The sequence below is a fragment of the Panicum virgatum genome, chromosome 6N (assembly GCF_016808335.1).
Source record: "Panicum virgatum strain AP13 chromosome 6N, P.virgatum_v5, whole genome shotgun sequence".
Taxonomy (NCBI): domain Eukaryota; kingdom Viridiplantae; phylum Streptophyta; class Magnoliopsida; order Poales; family Poaceae; genus Panicum; species Panicum virgatum.
Genome location: NC_053150.1, coordinates 32,641,115 through 32,664,487, shown reverse-complemented (window position 1 = coordinate 32,664,487; position 23,373 = coordinate 32,641,115). Strand labels below are relative to the sequence as shown.

At 47.0% G+C, this 23,373-nt stretch overlaps 1 protein-coding gene and 1 long non-coding RNA gene across 13 annotated transcripts; both read left to right on the top strand.

Annotated features, from left to right (window-relative positions):
* The first annotated feature begins 13,384 nt into the window (after positions 1-13,384).
* LOC120679348 lies at positions 13,385-16,941 on the top strand. Of its 12 annotated transcripts, XR_005677154.1 has the most exons (5): positions 13,385-13,490; positions 13,616-13,803; positions 14,008-14,056; positions 14,386-16,476; positions 16,622-16,941. It is a non-coding gene; the product is annotated as an uncharacterized LOC120679348 (long non-coding RNA). The 12 variants fall into 12 exon arrangements; XR_005677151.1 differs by having other exon boundaries at positions 14,023-14,056; positions 14,386-16,937; XR_005677157.1 differs by having other exon boundaries at positions 14,023-14,067; positions 14,386-16,937.
* Positions 16,942-18,245: 1,304 nt separating this feature from the next.
* Positions 18,246-20,255, top strand: LOC120680075. Its single transcript, XM_039961719.1, has one exon. It carries the CDS (start codon positions 18,599-18,601, stop codon positions 19,985-19,987), a length of 1,389 nt encoding a protein of 462 aa, XP_039817653.1. The 5' UTR covers positions 18,246-18,598; the 3' UTR covers positions 19,988-20,255.
* The last annotated feature ends 3,118 nt before the right edge of the window (positions 20,256-23,373 follow it).

Below are 23,373 nucleotides of genomic sequence, written 5' to 3'. Positions count from 1 at the left end.
TTAGGGCCTAGAGAATGAAGTCACATGGGCATAGTCCGCTTGGATCGGTTAAGGACCGAGTGGACGACGTCGGTTTTGAGCACCTTTCCGTGCTACCACATATCCAATATAATGGAACGGATAAGCCAATTACCTTCTTTGACTTGCTCATTGATGTGCAGTCCTAGCTACGTGGCTACAGGCTATGCAGAGAGGCTTAGTGTGTCCCCAGGTGGACTTATGTGTAGGAAAGTTTAGAGATGTCCCTGGTGGAACTAAGTCTCTACTCGTAAGCTAGGTGTGAGGTTCAATGATCGAGCCATGTTGGGAACGGTTGACGTGAGTATCCCCTTGCCCGGCGTGATCGGTTGGGTGAGTCGTATGGTCCTCGCGTCGTGTGGGTAAAGTAGTACACCCTTGCAAGGTTAAATCAATTCGAATTGCCGCGCTCTCGGTTATGAGCACGCTCTTTAACCCATGAACTCCTCATAGATTATCGTTTATGTTGAGAATGGTTCATGTTTTAGCTATGAACAGTTATAGTTTATTTTACTCTCTTAATCAACTAAAATTGTTTGGGTTTGGGCAAGATTAATTAAGTTTGCTAGGTGATAGTCTAGGCAGCTTATGCTTATGCAATAAGTACTTAAACTTAAAGCTTTTCCTTGAGCCTTTGCATGATCCTTGTTTATTTAATCGCGTAAGTCTTGCGGAGTACCTTTTGTACTCAGGGTGCTTTCTAAACCTAGTTGCAGGTGAGCCAGAAGTGGTGTTCGGCCATTTCTACCCCGCTGATCCTAATGCGGGGGAAGAGTAGGCTGTTGCTGCTGTGGTGATGTCCTTGAGCAAGGCATCATCATCTTAAGTAAGTTTTATCGTAGCTGAGCTTCGGGAGAGCATGTACTTTCAATAAGCTCTAAATCTCTGTTTAATATGACTCGCGTGAGCCCAAGGCTTGTAAAGTGAAGCTTGAAACCCACCTATATTGAACTTGTAATATTAAGTCTCGAACTCTGGTTTTATATAACTGCTCTTTGTGGATTGTTGGCTATGTATTCGATTGTATACGGTATGTGCATATGCTGATTCTGGGCGTATGTTGGAGCACATACCGGGACTACCGGATTTGGTATTATTTTGAATGAATGACGTGTCGGTTATTCGTGTCTCTAGATGTGGGATAACACGTGGCACGCTCTACGGCAAGCACGTGTTAACTCTCATCTGGGTGATAATGACCGGCGGTTCGTTTAAAATAGTATCAAATTGGGCGGTTCTCACAACGGGTATCAGAGCTGAGTTTCCATGAAGTGAACCTAAAATTGGCTTAGTGGGTTGAGAGTCAAATAAAATTTGCCTACTTGCATCAATGTTTACTTTTGCTAAAACTTTGAACTTAAGGCTGGTTGCTACCTTTCTTTCTTGGTCTTAGAGCTATTTCTTCCTTATTGCTTCACTTGTTTAATTAAGATATGCTTAATCTCTCTTGTCTTCATGAGTAGCGGTAGCATAGGAACACCTGCTGGAAACCTTTTAAGCCTTTTACCGGAGTTGGGAAGGTGGGAATCACCCATTGTCCTGAGCGCTATTAGGAGGGTTGTAGCGCTGTTGGACAATGCGGTTGTTGCGGATCGTAAGTGAGTGTTAGAACGTTAAGGCGTGCTCACGCTGTGAGGAGACGTCATGTTGCATTCATACCTTGCATGCATGCATACTTTCTTTTGGTTTTCAAACCTGCATCTAACTGATCTAGTGTGTCGTGGTCTAGTTTTCGTTGAACTCGTTGTGCTGATCTTAGTGGACCAAATCTGCTCTACCTCTTAGAGTTGCTATTCTGGTGTTGATCGTGTGTTAGATTGTTATCCACACATTATCTCTCCACCCAGCCTTTGAGTATCATTCTCTATCTTTCATTCCTGACCGCTAACCGTTTTGTTTATTAACAGGATGGTGTTGCGTTCGGGAAATGAAAGGGATGGTGCCAGTGGTTCGGGTGGCAATAACCACCGCAACAACGAGGATCCCCTCCCTAATCCTCCAGTTCACCCAAATCTCGCGGATGTCCTGGCCCGACAAACGGAACTCATGGCACACCTAGTCCATCAGTTGGGCAATGCCGGCAACAATGGCCCAAGAGCTGAGCCTCAAGTGAACAGGTTTGGGGATTTCTTCCGTACCAACCCGCCCATCTTCCGTGGCTCCAAAGATCCTCTGGATGCGGATTTCTGGCTCAATGTCATTGAAGAGAAGCTGGGTCTTATTGAGTGTGAGCCCCATGAGAAGGTTCTCTTTGCTGCTCATCAACTTCATGATGCCCCTGGGGCTTGGTGGCGGAACTTCAAGGCATCTCACCCTGCCAACTACCGCTTCACATGGGAGGAGTTCCGCACAGCTTTTCGCTCCTTCCATATTCCCAAGGGTATCATGGACATCAAGAAGAAGGAGTTTCTGAATCTCACTCAAGGAGGTCGTGATGTGATGGCCTATGTCAATGCCTTCAACACTCTCTCCCAATATGCACCTGAAGAAGTGGCCACCGATGCCAAGAAGCAAGAACGCCTGTACGATGGGCTCTCTGCAGAGTTGCAAGACAAGCTCTCTACTACCAAGTTTGAAGACTTCAATGACTTGGTGAATATTGCCATTAGAGCCGAGCACAAGATGAAGAATCTGGAAGCAAAGAACAAGCGTCCTGCTCCTACCTCAGCAAGCGGTAGCTCCTCGCGTCCACGTCTGGGGCCTTCTCCTTTTCCACCTCGGGCGCCGGGTGCTCAAGCTCCACGTCCTATGTGGATTGTGCGTCACCCTCAACCTCCTCAAGGACAAGCTCCTAGGCCGGTCAGTGCTTATTGGAACAACCCAGGTGTGACCGCAAAGGGTCCGTGCTTCAATTGTGGTGGCTTAGGCCACATCTCTAGGGACTGCCCCTCTCCGAGGCGTGGTGGTGCCTTCAATGCACCTAGACCCAATGCTCCTCCGCCTCAAGCATCGCGTCAAGAAGCTAAGCCACAACAAGCTCCTAAACGTGGCCGTCTCAACTACACCACCGCTGAAGAAATTCCGGAGAATGCTGAAGTACTCATGGGTACGCTCCTAATCAACTCTCACCCTGCAAGTGTTCTTTTCGATTCTGGAGCAACTTTTTCATTCATAAACAAGAAATTTGTGCTGCATAGTAAGCTTGAAATGCAAAATCTACCAGTGCCATACCATATAGAATCACCGGGTGGGGAAATCATTGCCAGACACTTTGCTAGTGAGGTTCCGATTCTCATTGGGGGAGTTACTTTTCGAGCCAATTTTCTCATTCTAGACAAGCTGGAGTTAGATGTGATTCTTGGGATGAATTGGTTGAGTAAGCATGACGGAGTTATTAAATGTGGGCCCCGCACCGTTGATCTTTTGCACCCTTCTGGGAGTAGAGTTGTACTGTCCCTTGCCAAGGTGGAATCTTGTTTATATGCCTTGGCGGGTACCAAAACCACGGCGTTGGAAGATATTCCCGTGGTTTGTGAGTATCCGGATGTCTTCCCAGAAGAATTACCGGGTATGCCTCCTGATCGTGAGGTGGAGTTCGTCATAGAGCTCAAGCCCGGAACTGCTCCTATCTCTAGACAGCCTTACCGAATGCCTCCCCATGAGTTGAAAGAATTGAAGAAACAACTCAAGACTTTATTGGACAAGGGTTTCATTCGTCCGAGCTCCTCTCCTTGGGGATGCCCGGCTCTTTTTGTGAAGAAGAAAGATGATAGTTTACGGTTGTGTGTTGATTACCGTCCGTTAAACGAAGTCACTGTCAAGAACAAATATCCTCTTCCACGGATTGATATCTTGTTTGATCAACTCTTTGGAGCTCGTTATTTCTCTAAGATTGATTTAAGGTTGGGTTATCATCAAATCAAGATTCGAACTGAAGACATTCCGAAAACGGCTTTCTCTACTAGATATGGTCTTTATGAATTCACTGTCATGTCTTTCGGCCTCACCAATGCACCGGCCTATTTCATGTATCTGATGAATAGCATCTTCATGGAGGAACTTGATGTCTTTGTGATCATCTTCATTGATGATATCCTCATTTATTCCAAGACTAAAGAAGATCATGCTCGTCACATTCAGATTGTCCTTCAAAAACTTAGGGAGCATCGTCTTTATGCCAAGTTTAGCAAATGTGAGTTTTGGCTTGAAGAAGTATCTTTTCTTGGTCATGTCCTCTCTAAGGATGGTATTGCTGTAGATCCTAGTAAGGTGCAGGATGTTTTGGATTGGAAGCAACCTCAGAATGTCCATGAGATTCGGAGTTTTCTGGGACTTGCGGGATATTACCGCCGGTTCATAGAGAACTTCTCTAAAATTGCGAAGCCTATGACCGAGTTATTGAAAAATGGGGTCAAGTTTGAGTGGTCCCCAGCCTGTGAAGAAGCCTTTCAAACCTTTAAGGATCGTCTCACTACTGCTCCAGTTCTTGCTCAGCCGGATATTTCTAAGAGCTTTGATGTCTATTGCGATGCTTCTCGCATTGGTCTTGGCTGTGTTCTTATGCGAGAAGGCCGAGTGGTGGCCTATGCCTCTCGTCAACTCAAGCGACATGAAGAAAATTATCCTACCCATGATTTAGAGCTTGCGGCTGTTGTCCATGCTCTAAAGATATGGCGTCATTATCTGCTTGGTAATCATTGCAACATCTATACTGATCACAAAAGTCTCAAGTACATTTTCACTCAATCTGATCTAAACATGAGGCAACGTCGATGGCTTGAACTGATCAAGGATTATGATATGGAAGTGCACTATCATCCTGGTAAGGCAAATGTCGTCGCTGATGCACTAAGTCGGAAGGCTCAATGCAACTGCTTGACCATAGCTTCTCCTGTGCATACTCTCTGTGATGATCTTCGGAAACTCGGAATTTCTATGGTCAAAGAAGGTTATCTTGCTACTCTTACAGTCCGATCTGATCTTTATGATCAAATTAAGGAAGTCCAAAAGAAGAATAAAGGTATGGCTCGAATTCAGGAATTAATGAGGGAGGGCAAAGCTCGGTGTTTCTCTACTGATGATCAAGGAGTTATATTCTTTGGGAAGCGAATTGTGGTGCCAAAGGATTATAAGCTCAGGCGAATTATCCTTGATGAAGCCCACAGTTCTCAATTTTCCATTCACCCAGGTAGTACAAAAATGTATCAAGATCTCAAGCAAAGATTTTGGTGGACTCGCATGAAGCGAGAAATTGCTCGGTACGTCTCTGAGTGCGATGTTTGCCAAAGGGTTAAAGCCGAGCATCTTAAACCAGCTGGTACCCTTCAGCCCTTGCCTATCCCATCATGGAAGTGGGAAGAAATTGGAATGGATTTCATCACTGGATTACCCAAGTCTTCTCAAGGGTATGATTCTATATGGGTAATTGTAGATCGATTGACGAAGTCGGCTCATTTTCTTCCAGTGAAGACTACTTATCTTGTCAAGCAATATGCGGAGTTGTACCTTACCCGCATCGTTTGTCTTCATGGTGTTCCCAAGAAAATTGTTTCTGATCGTGGTCCTCAGTTTGTTGCCCACTTTTGGAGAAGTCTTCATGAAGCCATGGGAACTGACCTCACCTACAGTACTGCTTATCATCCTCAAACTGACGGTCAAGCCGAGAGAGTCAATCAAGTCTTAGAAGACATGCTGCGAGCCTGTGCTCTAATCTATGAGAAGAAATGGGTTACTTGCTTGCCGTTCGCAGAATTCTCTTATAACAATAGTTATCAAGCAAGTATCAAAATGTCACCGTTTGAAGCTCTCTATGGAAGACGGTGCAGAACTCCGATCAACTGGTCCGAATCGGGAGAAAGGCCTTTCTATGGTCCAGACTTGGTAAAAGATGCTGAGGATCAAGTCAGAATTATCCGTGAGAATCTTCGCATTGCTCAATCTCGTCAAAAGAGTTATGCTGATCGTCGTCGCCGAGAACTACATCTCAAGATTGGTGATTATGTCTATCTTAAGGTTTCTCCATTTAAGGGCACTCGCCGTTTCCAAGTCAGAGGAAAATTAGCGCCACGCTATGTTGGCCCTTTTCGAATTATCAAGAAAGTTGGAGCAGTGGCTTATCAATTGGAACTTCCTCAATCACTCTCCGCCGTGCATAATGTTTTTCACGTCTCTCAGTTGAAGAAATGTCATCGCGTTCCAGCTGATGCCGTCGACCTTGAGTCACTTGATCTTCAACCGGGTCTTACTTACGAAGAACACCCAATCGCCATTCTTGATCGAGATGAAAGAAAGGTGAAGCGTAGCATGGTGAAGTTTGTAAAGGTTCAATGGAGTAATCATACCGAAGATGAAGCAACTTGGGAGCGTGAGGATCGGTTACGTCAAGAATACCCGGAATTCTTTTCCGATGAGTAAGTTTTCTCCCTACCTCACTCCACTTTCTTGATGAAGTTCAGTTTCCTAGATACTGTTATATGTGGACACAGTCACCATCAAGAAAACCCTAGGAATGTCTCACACCACATCATCCCTGCCTTTGTGCATCATCTTTTAGATGTTTATCCTGTCTAGGTGAATATGGCCTCAACCTAGTCCGAGTTTTATCCTTCCCCTCTTGTCTACCTAAATCTCGGGACGAGATTTTCTTAAGGGGGGGAGAGTTGTCACAGCCCTGGAAAAAAAAAAGGAAAAAGAAAATAAAATCCTCCGCCGGGCCCCACCTGTCAGCCCCTTCCCTCTCCTTCTCTGTTTTCTCCCGCGCGCCGCGGCACGCGTCGCCGCCGCCGGCCATCCTCGTGAGCCGCGCCACGTGCCGGCAATCTTCGCGTTCCGTGCCGCCGCTTCCTTCTTCCCTCGCCCTCTCTCCTTATCCGTGCCCGGTCGGCCTCGCTCCCCGCCTCAAACCCTAGCCCGCTCCCCTCCATTGACGCCGCCGGCCCGAGCTCCCTCCTCGCCGCCGATTCGCCGCTCACAGTGAGTCCCTAGTCGATTCTTCGCGGGTGGAGCGTCTCCTCGCTTCCCTCGACCCGTTCCACCCCTAACCCGGCCCCTTCCCCTCCCCTGCAGGGCCGGCGACGAGCGCCTCCGCCCGCCGCCGCCTCTGCTCGTCGCGCCACCGGTCCGCCGCCGCTCCTCGCCCGCATCGCCGCCGGTGAGCTTCGCCGTCACCTAGGGCACGCCATGCGCCCTCGCCCCGAGCTCCTCCAGCCTCGCCCCGCCGCGCCGCCGTCCGCCGGCGCCACCGCGCCGCGCACGCGCGCGCGTGGGCGCGCCCAGGCGCGGGGTCAAGGCAGGCTTCGGCCTTGACCCGGCCTGGTGGTGCCGCCCGGCTCCCTGGGCCCACCTGTCGGTGGCCGGGGTGGCTACCTCGGGTAGACCTAGCGTTTTAGCTAGGGTTTCTTAGGTTCCATATTTCTGCAATCTTCCAAAATTTGTAGAAAATCATGTGTAGCTCCAAAAATTATGAGACTTGTTTTGTTAGATTCCTCTAGCTGAGATCTACTTAGGAAAAATATTGTTTTGCATATTACTTTATTGTAGATTTATCTATAGATTTATCTTGCAAAAGTGAGTTTATTGCTTAGTTATTTGTATACTGCTTGAAAAATGTCAAACCAAATTTTGTTAGACTCCTTGTGAGGTGTAGTTTTCAGTAGTGCTACTTGTTCACATGATTCCTTGCTGGTTATCAAAGTTTTAGCTTGTTTTCCTATACTTTGTATGAAAATGGTTTATTATAGAACTTTTTGCTGGAAAGTGGGAAAATGGCGAAACCAGTTTTGTTAGCTTTGTGTTCCTTCCTAGTTTCCATGATAATTTTGTTGGATTTGTTTAGTTGAGTTTGCATTCCTTTTCTGTTTTACTTTGTTTAAAGTGGCTGAAAACTGTTATATTTATGATTAAATGTAGGAAAATGCTTTTGCTGCAAAACCAATTTTCATGAGTTCTTTGTGATGTCCTCTGCATGCTCAAATTGTTTCATGATTTATGCTTGCTGTTTAGTTCATTCCTTAATTCGTGCAACGCATTCATGCATTTTAGTGACCAAGTCGTCGGAGAACGAACCCGTGGAACCCGCCGAGTCCGTGGAGCCCGAACCCGGAGTCCCGTTCGTGGTCGAGTCGGAAGTTAACCCAGGCAAGCAGCTAAGCATACTCCTTGCACCTATTTAATCTGATTTAGTTAGCTATCTCACCGGGTAATGTTGGGTTATATAATATGTATGTATTGCATGCTTGTACCTACTTTGATGCATTCTCCTGCCTTGATTCGTTTATTCATATCCTTGGCACTAGTTAGATAGTTAATAACTTAATCTGACTGGATGCTTAGTCCTGCTTAGAATACTTATCGTGCTTGCTAGAAAGGAATGGATTGGAGTATCACACTTACCTGTTTATCCTTGATCGCACTTGAGCCGGGGCTAGTATAAGTTGGTAGTATCGAGATTCGAGCGGAATGTTAGGGCCTAGAGAATGAAGTCACATGGGCATAGTCCGCTTGGATCGGTTAAGGACCGAGTGGACGACGTCGGTTTTGAGCACCTTTCCGTGCTACCACATATCCAATATAATGGAACGGATAAGCCAATTACCTTCTTTGACTTGCTCATTGATGTGCAGTCCTAGCTACGTGGCTACAGGCTATGCAGAGAGGCTTAGTGTGTCCCCAGGTGGACTTATGTGTAGGAAAGTTTAGAGATGTCCCTGGTGGAACTAAGTCTCTACTCGTAAGCTAGGTGTGAGGTTCAATGATCGAGCCATGTTGGGAACGGTTGACGTGAGTATCCCCTTGCCCGGCGTGATCGGTTGGGTGAGTCGTATGGTCCTCGCGTCGTGTGGGTAAAGTAGTACACCCTTGCAAGGTTAAATCAATTCGAATTGCCGCGCTCTCGGTTATGAGCACGCTCTTTAACCCATGAACTCCTCATAGATTATCGTTTATGTTGAGAATGGTTCATGTTTTAGCTATGAACAGTTATAGTTTATTTTACTCTCTTAATCAACTAAAATTGTTTGGGTTTGGGCAAGATTAATTAAGTTTGCTAGGTGATAGTCTAGGCAGCTTATGCTTATGCAATAAGTACTTAAACTTAAAGCTTTTCCTTGAGCCTTTGCATGATCCTTGTTTATTTAATCGCGTAAGTCTTGCGGAGTACCTTTTGTACTCAGGGTGCTTTCTAAACCTAGTTGCAGGTGAGCCAGAAGTGGTGTTCGGCCATTTCTACCCCGCTGATCCTAATGCGGGGGAAGAGTAGGCTGTTGCTGCTGTGGTGATGTCCTTGAGCAAGGCATCATCATCTTAAGTAAGTTTTATCGTAGCTGAGCTTCGGGAGAGCATGTACTTTCAATAAGCTCTAAATCTCTGTTTAATATGACTCGCGTGAGCCCAAGGCTTGTAAAGTGAAGCTTGAAACCCACCTATATTGAACTTGTAATATTAAGTCTCGAACTCTGGTTTTATATAACTGCTCTTTGTGGATTGTTGGCTATGTATTCGATTGTATACGGTATGTGCATATGCTGATTCTGGGCGTATGTTGGAGCACATACCGGGACTACCGGATTTGGTATTATTTTGAATGAATGACGTGTCGGTTATTCGTGTCTCTAGATGTGGGATAACACGTGGCACGCTCTACGGCAAGCACGTGTTAACTCTCATCTGGGTGATAATGACCGGCGGTTCGTTTAAAATAGTATCAAATTGGGCGGTTCTCACACAGCCTGAGATACGACCACGACATGATCGTTCACAGCAGAAATGGGATGCTGAAACGCATGCTGCAGTGTTGTTTCATCTGAAGATCTAGTTGCTACGTGCGCTGCAGAGATTATTGCTTGAGACTAGCCGTCTGGCAGGCTCAAGTTAATCCAATCCAATCAAATCAAATCCAGCATGCGTACTGAGGTAAATCAGCTACATATATACAAACCAAGCATGCACTAATCTTTTTTGTTACTTTCACCTTAACCATCAGTACAATCTTAATCTGGTGTACCGTATGCCTTCTTTTGTTTCCCTTCCGGATCGTTTCAATCAGTTTGAGTAAGGTGTAGAAGAAACTGAGGGATTGTTTGCAACAGGCAGGACTAATAATGCATGAGTGCACTACTGCATCCAGGTTATCAAGGAGGATAGATACCATCGATGGAGCTGTCGAACGAATCCTGGAAGAACTGAAGGAGGACGACGCTACTGGTACCGCCAGAAGCAGCACCAGCAGCGGCAGGCGCAATGTCATCTACTTTGACGGCTGGGACGGGCTGGGTAGGGGTGGTAATGGGCCATGATCCTAGTGATTTCTTCACAGCCTAACAAAATCTTTAAATTATTTAGTTCAAAATTGTATAAGATTATAGCCCGGCCCTTTTAGGGCCCGGCCCTTACATTTTCTAGTTCAAAATGTTGGACCCTTTACCACCCCTAGCTGGGGGCATCCGCCGTCCTCCGAGCCGTTGGCTGCCGCCTCACCGGCACCACCGCACCACCTGCCGCCGCCGCCGGTCTGGAGTTCTCCCAGGTTATCCATCTCGACTGCTCCAAGTGGGAGAGCAGGAGAGCGACGCAGAGGGCTCTCGCGAAGCAGCTTAAGCTCCCCACGTCGGTGATGGCCATGCTCGACGCAAGAGACGAGGAGGAAGATTACCAGGGAGTGGACAAGGCCTCCCGTGCTGAGACACCGCAGGTCGCCGGAGCCATATGCCAACACATACAGAAGCTCAACCGCAGGTTCCTGGTGATTTTCCTCAACGGGAGCAGCGAGGAGATCGATCTTGACAGCTTGGGCTTCCCACTTTCCGGGTACCTAGGGAACAAGGTGCTGTGGTCATTCCAAGGGAGGTTTCGGCTCTACCCAAGGACGAAGGTTGACAGCAGGGCCCTGATGAGCACGAGGACGACGACAGAGGTTGTTCTCTCAGCAGTCTCACCCCACAACAGCTACTTGTCCCAGATTTTGGACCAGGAGGCTGCAGAGGTTGCAAGCGAGATCAATACTGGCGGCGTCCGCTGGTCTGAAGCAGCTACCAATTGCTTCTTGCAAACGTTGAAGCTTTCTGACATGGGTAGTCGCCTGGTCGATTATGACTTGGCAACCCATGGCAGCATGGCTGCAACTGCTGGAAATGTGATGGCATCATTGAGCTAGAAGAACAGGGAGATGTTGGCACTAATGAGGGTGCTGATAGACTCTGGCAATCCTGCGATGCTCTGCAGCGCGAGATGAGAATGGATGTGTGGACTTTTATCAGAATCCATACTTGCCATCTGCGCTGGCAAAGGGTCTGCCAGAGCGGGCATACTGGACTTCACCAACCTACGGGTTCATGCTGATCCCGAGATGGATTCCTAGAGGCACGTTCCAACGCTTGGACAAACTTTGCGTGCTCAAGCTATCAGGGTGCATGTTCAGCTTGGTATCACCTCCGTTCCTTTGCTGCCACAACCTTAGCTAGGTTTCTCTGGATTGATCACTGCCGACCTTTAGGGAGAACAGATGATGTGGCGGGGAAGGAGGACGACATCCGCCAGTGCTTCCAAAGGCTGTGAGTGCTGGACGTGCGCTGCTCAAATTCCGCCTTCTTGTCCGCAAAGATGATTGATTTCATGACTCAACTCAGGGAACTAAATGTGATGGAAGAAGATTGGCTGGACATGGATCATTTTCAGAGGCGGCTCCACAACCTTCGTAGGTTCCGAGTAACACAGTCTAGACCCGTTTGCCTCATAGACCCGGAATATTTGTTCTCAGGGATGGGCAAGTTGGAGCTTCTTGAATTCTCAGGAAATTATTCCTCCATGTCCTTGACGACCAAGAGGCCACTTTGGTTATCCGTGGGAAGCAGCTGTAGCAGCCTTGAGACTGTCATTATTGACGGATGTGAATATTTGCCTAGGATCTCCTTGACGGGATGTGTTAAGCTGAAGAATATATTCTTGAGCGGGTCGTTCCCGAACCTCCACAGCTTAGACATCACAGGTTCAGCAGTGAAAACACTAGACCTCAGCGCAGTGACAGCTCCAGTCCTTGATGAGCTCATTCTACTTGACTGTGGGAAGCTTTGCGCAATCCTATGGCCCCCAGAAGACAAGAAGAAAAGATACTTGGGTAAGCTACGCGTCGACACCACCCAAAAGGAGGGCACTGCTGGAGGTGATCATTGTCACAGCCCATGGGCCGACTGGGCCGCGCGGTTACTGTAGCGCACGGTTACTGTAGCACGCGGCACAGCTCCGCTTTAGTTCCAGACTGGAAACGGAAAGGGAGTTGGACTGACTTAAATAGCCGGTCCCTGGGAAACTAGTAACTCCGGTTCGAACTTTTTGCGCGAAGCGAGGACGAAAGCGCAATCGAGTTATTTAGCAGGTGTGGTCTACTCAACGTGTAGAGTAGATCTTAGCCGTTATCTTGGGCCGGTTCATTACAATCATGGTACAGGAAGATCACCACCACCCACTGCATTCAATTGGTATATTTCTGTAAGGGATGCAAGGCTTCTTGGGTCGCTTGTGCCTGTCAAAGATTATTTCGGTCCCCACTGTGCACATCTGGAGACCTCAACAATTCCATCCCCTACTTGTGCTCCTGCTGGTACTGCCATTGCTGGCAGCAAAGGCGATGGAACCAAGGGTGGCAGCAATTTGGAATGTGTCATCAGTCCCCGGAATGGTGCAGGACCAGGAGGACACCGCGGCAACGACACGGAGATGTTTAAGAAGCTAAGGACCATCTGGGCGTCACATCTCCTCAACATGCGCCACATTTGGAGCTGGAGCGTCTCCGTAGGACGCTGGGATGCCGCGTTTGTGGGGCTCACGTTGCTGCACCTCGACCACTGCCCCAGGCTGATACATGTTACCCATTTGGCCGAGTCGCAGGGCTTGCAAAGTTTGGCGACCCTCGAGATCATGTGGTGCGGTGATCTTAGTGTGGTCTTCAAAGGGTCTGCGAATTGGAGGCTGTTTCCCAGTCTGAAGCGCATCCACCTGCACGATCTCCCCAAGCTGCAGGGCATCTGCGATGTTGGCTGCAATATGGATGCGGCCAACCTCGCGACCATCAAGAGATCAGGGGCTGCTGGAACCTCAAGAGCTTGCCTAATGTTGCAGGCAAGAATGCGGCGGAGTGCGACTGCGAGAAGGAATGGTGGGATAGCCTGGAGTGGTGGGACCCCTACCCTATGTGGATCCCAGCCTGCAGTACACGCCGACCCACCCGCGGCCACTACAAGAAGACCATGCTCAGGGGCTCCGTCCTCAGCTGATCCATCCCCCACTTTGCCTATCATGCCCTTGTTTGGATGCAAAATTCAAAATTCCAAAACTATCATATCGAATGAGAATCTTACATGCATGAAGAATTAAATCTAGACGAAATAAAAAACTAATTGCATAGTTTGCTTGTAAATTACGAGACAAATCTAATGAGCGACGCGGATTGGGCGGAGGCCTCCGTGGGGGTCACCGAGGAGGTGGTCGCCTACGCGTGGGATGCCACTTCCCCCTCCTCCCCGGCGATGCCGACTCTGGTGGTGCGTGCTTTTCTCCACTGGCTCCCCACAAGGCAATGAAGTGCAGATTCGGTACTAATTTTATCTTTCAATCTCACTTCTGATTTAGTGCTAATTTTGTTCTACTCTATTGATTTGAAGTACAGATTTCGACATGACTGATGCGCAGCAGGACCAGGTGCTGGCCGTCGAGGGCGCGGCGCCAGAGCTGGCTGATCTACGGATCGAGCTCTACCCTAGCCACATGAGCGAGGGCTGCTTCTGAAAAATATACTTCGTGCTGCGGCATACTAAGCTCATGAAGGAGGCTGCCGAGGTTCTGTCGACTCCACAGGTGAATTTCTTGGCATAAGTTCATTGAGTTAGCCATATGAGCTCACTAAGTTAGCATCCTTCCATGATCCAATAATAAATTCACTTGGATGAATGACAGCATAAAATGTGTTAGCTCAGGTGATTAAAGCATATGTACTGTATCACTTATCAACTATGTGTTTTGCGTCATGTTTTTGTCTTGCTAAGGCGAATCATTGTTCAGTGTTTTTTTTTTCAGATTACTTCAGTGAAAACCAGCGCAAGTTCACAAGGTCAGCTTGAGGTTCAATTTTTTTTTCTCATGCACCTCTACAATTTCTGATCTAAGAGCACTCGTGTGATAATTGATACCATCCTCATCTTTTTATTTGATTTGACCCAGGTTTTGGGTTCCATGTGTTGTTCGTATTAAACTTTCTAGCTTGATTTAATTTTGTAGCTTCAGACTTGCGAGTGAATGGTAGGCTGATTTTTCATACTAACCATTTGGTGGTAGAGTGATAAGTAGTCATTAACTAGATTCAACATTCTCTATTAGCAACTATATAGACTTGTTCATTAGCACCCCTTTATAATGTATACTATATCCCAATATCTGTAGGCCGCATCTAATGGAATTTGGATTTCACAAATGGTGGCTAATTGCATGAAAACAAACTGTAAGTCTTCAGACTTGATTTTGTTTGGATATAAACAGCTATGGAGACAATACTTTCAGAATGTTACTTCAGTGATATTTGGTTTATGGGATTATGGTGCAAAGTACAAATAAAAAACTGCACACTCTAGAATTAGTACATGGAGTACAATTAGATACATGTAGGTGCTTCTTGTTATTAGCGACGGGAGGTCACATAGTGCTTCTAGCTGAACATTGTATCACAATGACAACATCAATTGGAGAGAACAGGGAGGGAACAAGTTGACCAATCCCTACATTAGCGAGAAATCTGTACAAATCTATTCTAACATTCAATCACACTTTCATTAATCAATAATGCTACATCTCTGGAACTTCACTGATCCAGATTGTTCATTCAACTGCTTTTAAAGTGTTCTCCTCTGAAATACATCTGAAATCTGTTCCGAGTAGAATCGCGAGTCATTATTTTTACCTAACAGTTCATATTATGTCTAGAGTTTTACCCTGATGTCTGAATAGCATGCAATCCTGCCTTTTAAGGACATCATCTATTGTGCATATAGGTGCTCCTGAAGCCCCCATTGCCATCCGAAAACCCCTAAAGCTGAGACAATATGGTCGAATATTCAAGGGGCGTGTATCTTTTGAGCGTGTAGGGGCTCCTGGATTATAGTGCTATAGGTGGTTCTGAATTTAGTGTTGATCTGAGGCAAATGCACTTGAGAATATATAGTTCCTCTTTGGTTTTTGATTATGTTTGGATCTCATCTTGATCTTATTTTCACCGAGGGCTAAATATTCTAAGTTGCTTATGCGGGTTAGCTGACAGCCTTGACTACTGTCCAAAAAATCAAATGAGTCTTCAGAAATATTGTCAAAATATGAATGTTTTGAAGATATTTATCCGCACCCGCATCCACATGTTGCGGCATCACTGTTGGCACCACCATGCAGCAATGGAAGGAGGACAACACCGTGCAAGGGTATGTATATATTGCTAATTGTCCAGAGAAATGTGTGATTCGTTCATGGTACAAGCCTGTGGTCAAAAGTGTTCTTTGGTGGATTTGGCTTATCATATAAACTGCCATTTGATAGAATGGTGGTGCTTAGCAGATCATCGGAGATGGTGAACAAGCGCTAGCGCTGAGATGATTGAGAAATAGCAGCCCTCGGATGATGGAGAAGTAGCAGCCCACCATGACCTACCAGGCATGTAGGAGGGATGCCCATGTGATTGGATTTTCTTAATTTTTCTATCGCAAATTTGAAGTGGTATGTGCCTGGTTATTTAGTTCGATAGAAGCTAAATCATCATGTCCAATGCTCTAAGAGTTGGATACATTACCACCACTATAGACGCCTTCATTAGACGATATTCATGCGTGTTCACCTGCGGCTGCAGTGGCATGGAGGTAATACAAAAATTTTGTTTTCTATTTTTGTGTCATGCCCTCCTCTAATCATATCTGTACATAAAGTGGTATAATTACTACATCAATTTTTGTCCAGCATTGCAGCATGGTTAGTTAGAAAAATATATATTCTTCATCTCTTCCCTCTTCTACTAAATACATTTCTAAACAACAAGATTATTATCCCAATTCTCAGCAAACCATTCATGTTGTTTCTGACCAACACAATTATTGTTCACCTTCCTGTAGCTATGGTTATTATGTGTTCATGATCTGGGTTGGAGGGAAGCTAGAGGCCAAAACTATTTGTTATTGTAGTTTTTCTATAGTTTCTTGCTCTTTTGTGCTTCTTCTCCCTTTTGTAGGACCTGCTATTAGCTTCTTTGGTTTCAAAGCTCGTGCTTTGGTCTTGTAATTTTAATCCTATAAATATTATATTATGTGATTTATGCAATAAAATGTGGAAAATCAGTTAGTGTTTTGTTGTCAATCGAAGGTTATTCTCTAGAAAACTTGTGCTTAGAGATCTCTGAAATAATTATCGGAATTGTTCATCGTGTTTTCTCTTGCTCCGTAAAACAGTGCCAATGATGGATTAAAGAAAGCCTTGAGTGATTAATATTTAGTTTTCAAGGTAATGTAACTATTCTGTAAGTTATAACAATTCTATTCCATGATGTAATGAATGGATAAAGCATTGATATATATTTAACATTTTTCCAGGAACATACTGCAATTTGACAGTTCTAACTTTCTTTGAATCTATGCATGCATAATAGGGATTATGGTATCTGTTTGATCCCCTGTCTGATCCCCTCAACTGTGCATCCACGCCTGGTTTTCCAAATGGGAATGAAGCATATGTGCTGGTGAGGACTAAGAGTTATCTGGAATTTCAAGCTTGAAGCATTTCGCCCATTTTTGTTCTACACACTTTACAGTTGTACCACTGCCCCCGTTTGCAATTTGCTATGTACTAATTCATACAACTTAGATGGCTTGGGTAATATGATTGCTTTTTAAGAAAGTTGTATTATGAACCCACCCAAGTTAATTCTAATGCCGTGGTATATGAGATATCTGGTGTCCTGATTCTTTACAGTTTTTCCTTATAGTTTTTGAAAAGTTCAGCAACATTGTGCTTGGAGTAAACAACATTGTGCTTGGAGTAAACATATATCTGTTTTTATTGCATTCACATTTTTAATAGCGATAAATATTTTGTCTCCCGTGGCAACACACGGGCATGAAGCTAGTCATTTAAAAGTTGGGTTTAGGCACGCTTGGCCTCAGCCCGTGTCCACGCTTGACCCTAGCTCCGCCCCTGATTCCTGCGGTACTTAAAGAAACATTTGCTGGGCCTTGTTTGGTTCCAGTGACTTTTTTAGTCTCTGGAACTTTTTAGTATTTAGAAGTATTAAATAAAGGTTAATTATAAAACAAACTGTAGAACCCTGGGGCTAAATTGCGAGACGAATCTAATGAGATATATTAATCTATGATTAGCGGATATATTAATGAGACGAATCTAATGAACTAATTAGGCTCATTAGATTCGTCTCGCGAATTAGCACTCAGCTGTAAAAAAAACATTTATAAATAGATTTTATTTAATACTATAAAATAGTAAGATTTCTTTTGATGTGATAGGGACTTATGAAAAAAATCCTGGAAGTTTCCTGAGGGAATTCATGGTGGTCAGGGCATCAAACCTCACATAGTCAGATCCTTGCATACTAGCCAAACAGTCAAAGGAAGACTGGTCACATGGTCGGCAGCGGGAAGCACGCCCATCCTCGCCCAAAAAACTTGATTACTCGTAGTGTGAACAGGGGCGAAGCTACATGTAGCTTCACTGGTGCACATGCACCATGGTAAAAAAATATTTTTTCTAGTAGTTAACTGAATTTTACCATATAAATTATCCTTGATTGCAATGGAAAGTGCATCAGAACCAAAATTATTGGCTTCGCCACTAGTGTGCAAAGATATTTCACACTGTAATAACGTCATTAAATTGAAATGAGAAAATCAATTTTGTTGTCGATTGCTATCATGTGCTTAAGGAAAGTGTAAACAACAATAGAGAAGATTTGGCAAAAATATAGTGTTTGGGGGACTTATGAGTCGCTGATATGTTAATATTCTCTTTGGTTTTAAATACGTAAACCTCATACATCTAAAAATGAAGGGATATCATAGGAGCATTAAAAGAAGATTCTGCAAAAGCAAAGGTGCATCTAGAAGCCACTGTGCAACCCATTCGAAACATGTTGGCAACACTTATCCTTTGTCCTTACCATTGGCTTTTGGCCATTGACTCGGGGTCAACCTAACCTACTGACGAGTGACGAGGCTAGTGCAAGCAAATTCAGTGTGTGGACAAAACAGGGGAGGCTCGTGTGTCCTTCCTTGGTCTCTCTCACAAAGGCAAAAGATGAAAGCGGCGGACCCTGCATGCTTAGTGCTTGACTGACTTGTGAGCTCTAGAGCTATGCTTCTTGCAAACAAAAATCTGTCCATAAAAGTAACCTTTCTTTCCAAGTACCCCTTTTCCAAATTTCAAGTGGCCAGGATGCAAACTTCAAGTGGAAAGATTGTGCACGCGCCTTCCCATGTTGCAGCAAAGCCTGTCTATACATGTTGAACCACCACCGCATGCTAGTGCCATTGCTCTCTCATCAGGGCTGCAGAGCAGAGTGCAAGCAAGGAAGGCAATTGGTCTTGATCCGTCGTCCCTTCTTGCCCACTGACAAATGGGTGATTCCCATGCTGTGGACATCGAGTCCCTGGCCCGGCAGCTGAGAGAGGAGCTGGCCGCCGCCGACGCGCCGGCGCCGCGGTTCGCCAGCGGCTGCCCCATCCTCATCGCCGAGGTCGGCGAGCCCACCCGCAACGTCGACAACCACGGCGACTACGACCCGCACCACGTCTCCGTCGGCCCCTACCACCGCATCAGGAACCCGCACCTCGCCAGGGACGACGAGAAGATCAGGAACCTCTACGACGTCATGTCGGCGTCGACCGCCGGCGCGACGCTTGAGGACTACCTCGGCGAGGTCGCTCGCCTCGAGGGCCGGGCCAGGAGCTGCTACGCCCACACGTTCGAGCAGCACATGGACAGCGCGGCGTTCGTGCGCATGCTGCTGCTCGATGCCTGCTACGTGCTCGTCCGGTTCGGCCGCGTCGCCGATGGCCACGAGCAGGGAGTTCCGCACCGCCGCGCCGAAGCGCCGTCGGTGGGCTGCGGCGACATGATGGAGACCGTCGCGGTGGTGCGCGACGTGCTGTATCTTGCGGAGAATCAGATACCGTTCTTCGTCGTTGACACGATCCACCGGCTCGCCGTTCCGGACGCCGGCGTCTCCGCGGCGGACGCCATCGCGGGGTACGTCCGCGAGCTCCTGTGGGGGCAGCAGTACTCGGTGGCCACGCCGGCGGCGGCCGAGCCGGGCAACCTCCTGCACCTCCTGCACGTGCACTTCACGCCCACGCCCACCGCGGGGTCGCCACCCACCACCGGCGGCAAGGTCACCGGCGGCAAGCGTCCGGTGGGGCGGTGGCGCACGGCGACGGAGTACCACTGCGCCGGCGTGGGGTTCAGGGCCCGGTCCCTCGGCGGCAAGGGCGGCGCCCGCTCGATCCTGGACGTGAAGCTGGACGGCCGCGGCGGCGCGCTGGAGATCCCTCGCCTGAACGTCGACGCCGAGACGTGGCGGCTGCTGCGCAACCTGATGGCGCTGGAGCAGAGCAACCCGGCGGCGGCCGGGAGCCGCGTGACGGCGTACTGCGTCCTCGTGTCGCAGCTGGCGTGCACGCCGCGGGACGTGGAGCTCCTGTCCAGGCGCGGCGTGATCTCGCACGGCCTCGGCGGCCACGGCGAGGTCGCCGAGCGCCTCGCCGGGCTCTGCAGGGGCGTCGCGTTCGGGGCCGACGACCCCGCCGGGAACTACCTGCACGGGACGTGGCTGGCGCTGGAGGGGCGGTTCCAGAGCCGGCCGCGGCGGTGGGCGGCGTGGCTGATGCTCAAGTATTTCAGCAACCCGTGGCTCGCCGTCGGGCTCGCGGCGGCGGCCCTGGGGCTGGTTTGCACGGTGGTGCAGGCGGTGTACTCTGTCTTGAGCTACACACCGGGGGGCACGTAGGAACTCGTGTCAAGTAACCACCTCCCGACCTCCACTATGAACAGCTGTGCCGTGTGCCCACGACAAGTCAATATAGGTGTGCCTAGTACATCTTGCTTGTCCTTTTTTTTCTCTACTCTTTTACATGAACAAAAGATGAGGATAATCTTGTATTTTCTTTCTTCGCAAAAAAACATTTTGTATTTTCTTTAGTGACTTCACGTGAGAAAGGCTACATACACTTCGTGCTGGCAGAAAATTTCGAGGCTCGTGTCATAGGTTTGACTCAGTTCAGTTTTGTTCGACTCAAGCGGAACCTCAATTTTAGCTCGTTTTCTTAACGGGCTCATGAAGTCATGAGCGCTGTTCGATTGGCTCATTAGGCTTGATAAATATGATAATATCCAATTTATTTTAGTAATGCATATGTATAATTATTTTGCTAAAATAAACTTGTTATTTAACTTATAAGTCAAATAGGTACTAATTAAGCCTATTTGTGTCTTAAAACAGATATGTTACAATATACTCCCTTCATTCACAAATAGTAGTCTTATTTGGAATGGGTAGAATAACCAAGGCAAAAACAAAAAAAAATTGCTTATCAATCCTACTGTCATATATCAATATTAGAGATACTCCAAACCAAGGGATAAGCGGCCACATGTTTACCCTTATAATATTGATCAAAGCAAAATGGATTACTAATGTCACCTAACAACTCATATAAAGCTTTTTGGGGAAGAATATTTATTCAATACATGATAAGGGTAAACATGCCATCTACAAGAGCATGGTAGTACTAACAAAATGGGTCTCTATTGATATATAGCATACTCAAAAAAAGTACAAGAGCATGTGCTTTGTTTTGTATAAACTAGATGGGTGGGTGTAAAAATTGGATGACTATGGCGGTTTGCAGGGATTCGTTTTTATAGTAGAGATAGAGAGATGAAATAACACCAAGTATTTTTGACTGGATGTAGATAACTATATATAGATATAGACCTGCACATGTAGGATAATTTTTTTAATAAAAGAGTGTCATCCTAGATAGGACCACCTAAGTAGGACCCCACGTTGTCAATAGTTGCTTAATTAAGTGGCAAAAAACAGCTCTGACAGCCCTAATTATTTTGCATGCCAAATGTAAGATGTAATATACTGCCTAAATAGGTGGGGACTCAACAAATTAATAAGACTACCAATGTCATTAGACAACAGTAATGACACATCCGAAAAAACTAAAATGGCATTTTTCATGGGACAGAGGGAGTAAGGGCTATAAGAGAATATTCCCCCAAGTCTATTTAGAACACATGAATTTAGAAGAAATTCCACTGTCTAAAGTAAAGGGATAATGGAATGAATAGGCTACTAATGCTTACAACAATACCAGTTTTAGTAGGGAAAACGGCTTTCTGGGCAATGATAGCGTAGTCATTTGGCTATTGCTTGTCAATATATGCCGTTTTATAGGCCTCAGCCCGAACCTGTCAAAATCATTGTATTTCTTGCACCATCGAGTTCCAGAGCCGCCGATCCCTACCTACAAACCCTACTGCTAAGGGTATCCCTGAGCAGGCTTGGCGGTAAACACCGACAGCTGGCGCGCCAGGTAGGAGGCTCGGCGAATTCATCGGCGAGTTCGATGGTCACCTTCGCTTTCAGCACCATGACGCCTCCCCGAGGCGCCACCTTCATCTTCGGCTCGTGGGTCTGCGTCGCCAATGGATCGGGCGGCTTCGACTGCCACTAACCAACTCTCCCACACCGAAGATCTCTACGTCGGAAGATCCCAACAAGCTCGCCAGATCTTACGATCGCGGTGTCACGTTGCTTCCCGACCTCACCAAGGAGATCGAGGCAAAACTCGAAGACAATTCAAGTTCCACTCGGCCTCAGATTGATCTCAGATCGAAATCTACTCGGATTGAAACTCTTCTTGCGCAACCCGTCTTCAGTCTGCGCAATTCATCGTCTGCTTACAAACAGATGATCAGATCCTTCTATGAAAAAAGCTTGGATCGCCTACTTCACGTCGAAAACCAATCAGTCACCGCTAGCCGGGAGGCACCCATTTTTGACGTATACCCAGATCCAGTCGAGTCACCTCAAGACAGCCTGGATTTCATCACCAATGCACTGGTTAAGATGCAACTCAAATCCTGGCGAAGCCATACTCTCGCAGAACTACTCGACAACCTGTGAGAAGTCGCCAGCATTGATGATCTCCCGTTCCAACAGGGCACTCCCCTCGTAACCGAGAGGGAAACTAGGTCTGGTTGCACTGTCCTAGCTGATTACGAGTCAGACCTGGAAAGCTTCTCTCATGAATGTTTGGTTCCCGTGATCATCCAACCCGGAGGTGCTCCTAGCCAGCACGATCCAAACGAAGCCTTTGATCAGATCTCAGCAGACAATCTGACTCAAGATGCCCCACAAGACAAAGACGAAGCCACTCGCACAGCCCGCAGGGCAAGGAATCAACGTAAAGAGGAGCGCAGGGCTTGTGCGGCTGAACGTGCTCGTATTCCACCACGCAACCTCAACGATGAATTCAACAATGTCGCGAATCCTGTCTTCAGGACACCAATCGCTGCGATGACAGAAGCAACCTTGCGACTCATGACAATGCCCTAAAATCCAGAGTTAGAGCGAGTCATAAATCTCACTAAGAATGTTGTTGAACAACTCAAGAGACAGAACCCGCTGTCCTCGCTCCACGGCACGCGATCAAGGGCTACTGCAACAGTCATACCTCAGGCAAGTCGTACTCCCGGAGGCCACAATCGTCAACAACAGCAGGAGTAGCAAAACCAAAAAAATCAAGAAGATCAGGAGGCTGTGAGCAGTCATCGCCCTACGGGTGGCCAACCACCAGCAAACCAAGCTCCTAGACCTCAGCCAAACCTCAACAACAACAACCGTGGGCACAACAGGGAAAAGGTAGCCGACTCCATCGTGGATGCACGGGATATCATCAACGCAAGATGCAGAGCACAGCTTGCAGACAATTCCGACTGCTTCCAAGCCCTGAGCAAGGCTTTCGACAACATCGAGTACCCGAAGGACTTCAAGCCAACGAACATCCAAAAGTACGACGGTAAGCAAGACCCTGCTCAATGGTTACGTTTATACTCGACCGCTATTAGTGTTGCAGGGGAAGACACCAACACCAAGATTCTCTACCTCCCGATGGCTCTGGAGCCCGCACCTCTCACATGGCTCGAAAGCTTGGCGCGCGAGTCAATCCACTCGTGGAAGGACCTCAAGAAGGCGTTCGTCGACAACTTCCAAGGGTCGCTACACCGAGTAGCTACTCACCACGCCCTGTCCATGATCAAGCAGGAGCAAGGCGAGTCGATCAGATCCTACGTCAAGCGCTTATTCGACACAAGAGCCAC

Bases quoted from the DNA above. Each gene is read 5' to 3' on its own strand.
- LOC120680075 (XM_039961719.1), top strand. From the start codon at position 18,599: ATGGGTGATTCCCATGCTGTGGACATCGAGTCCCTGGCCCGGCAGCTG.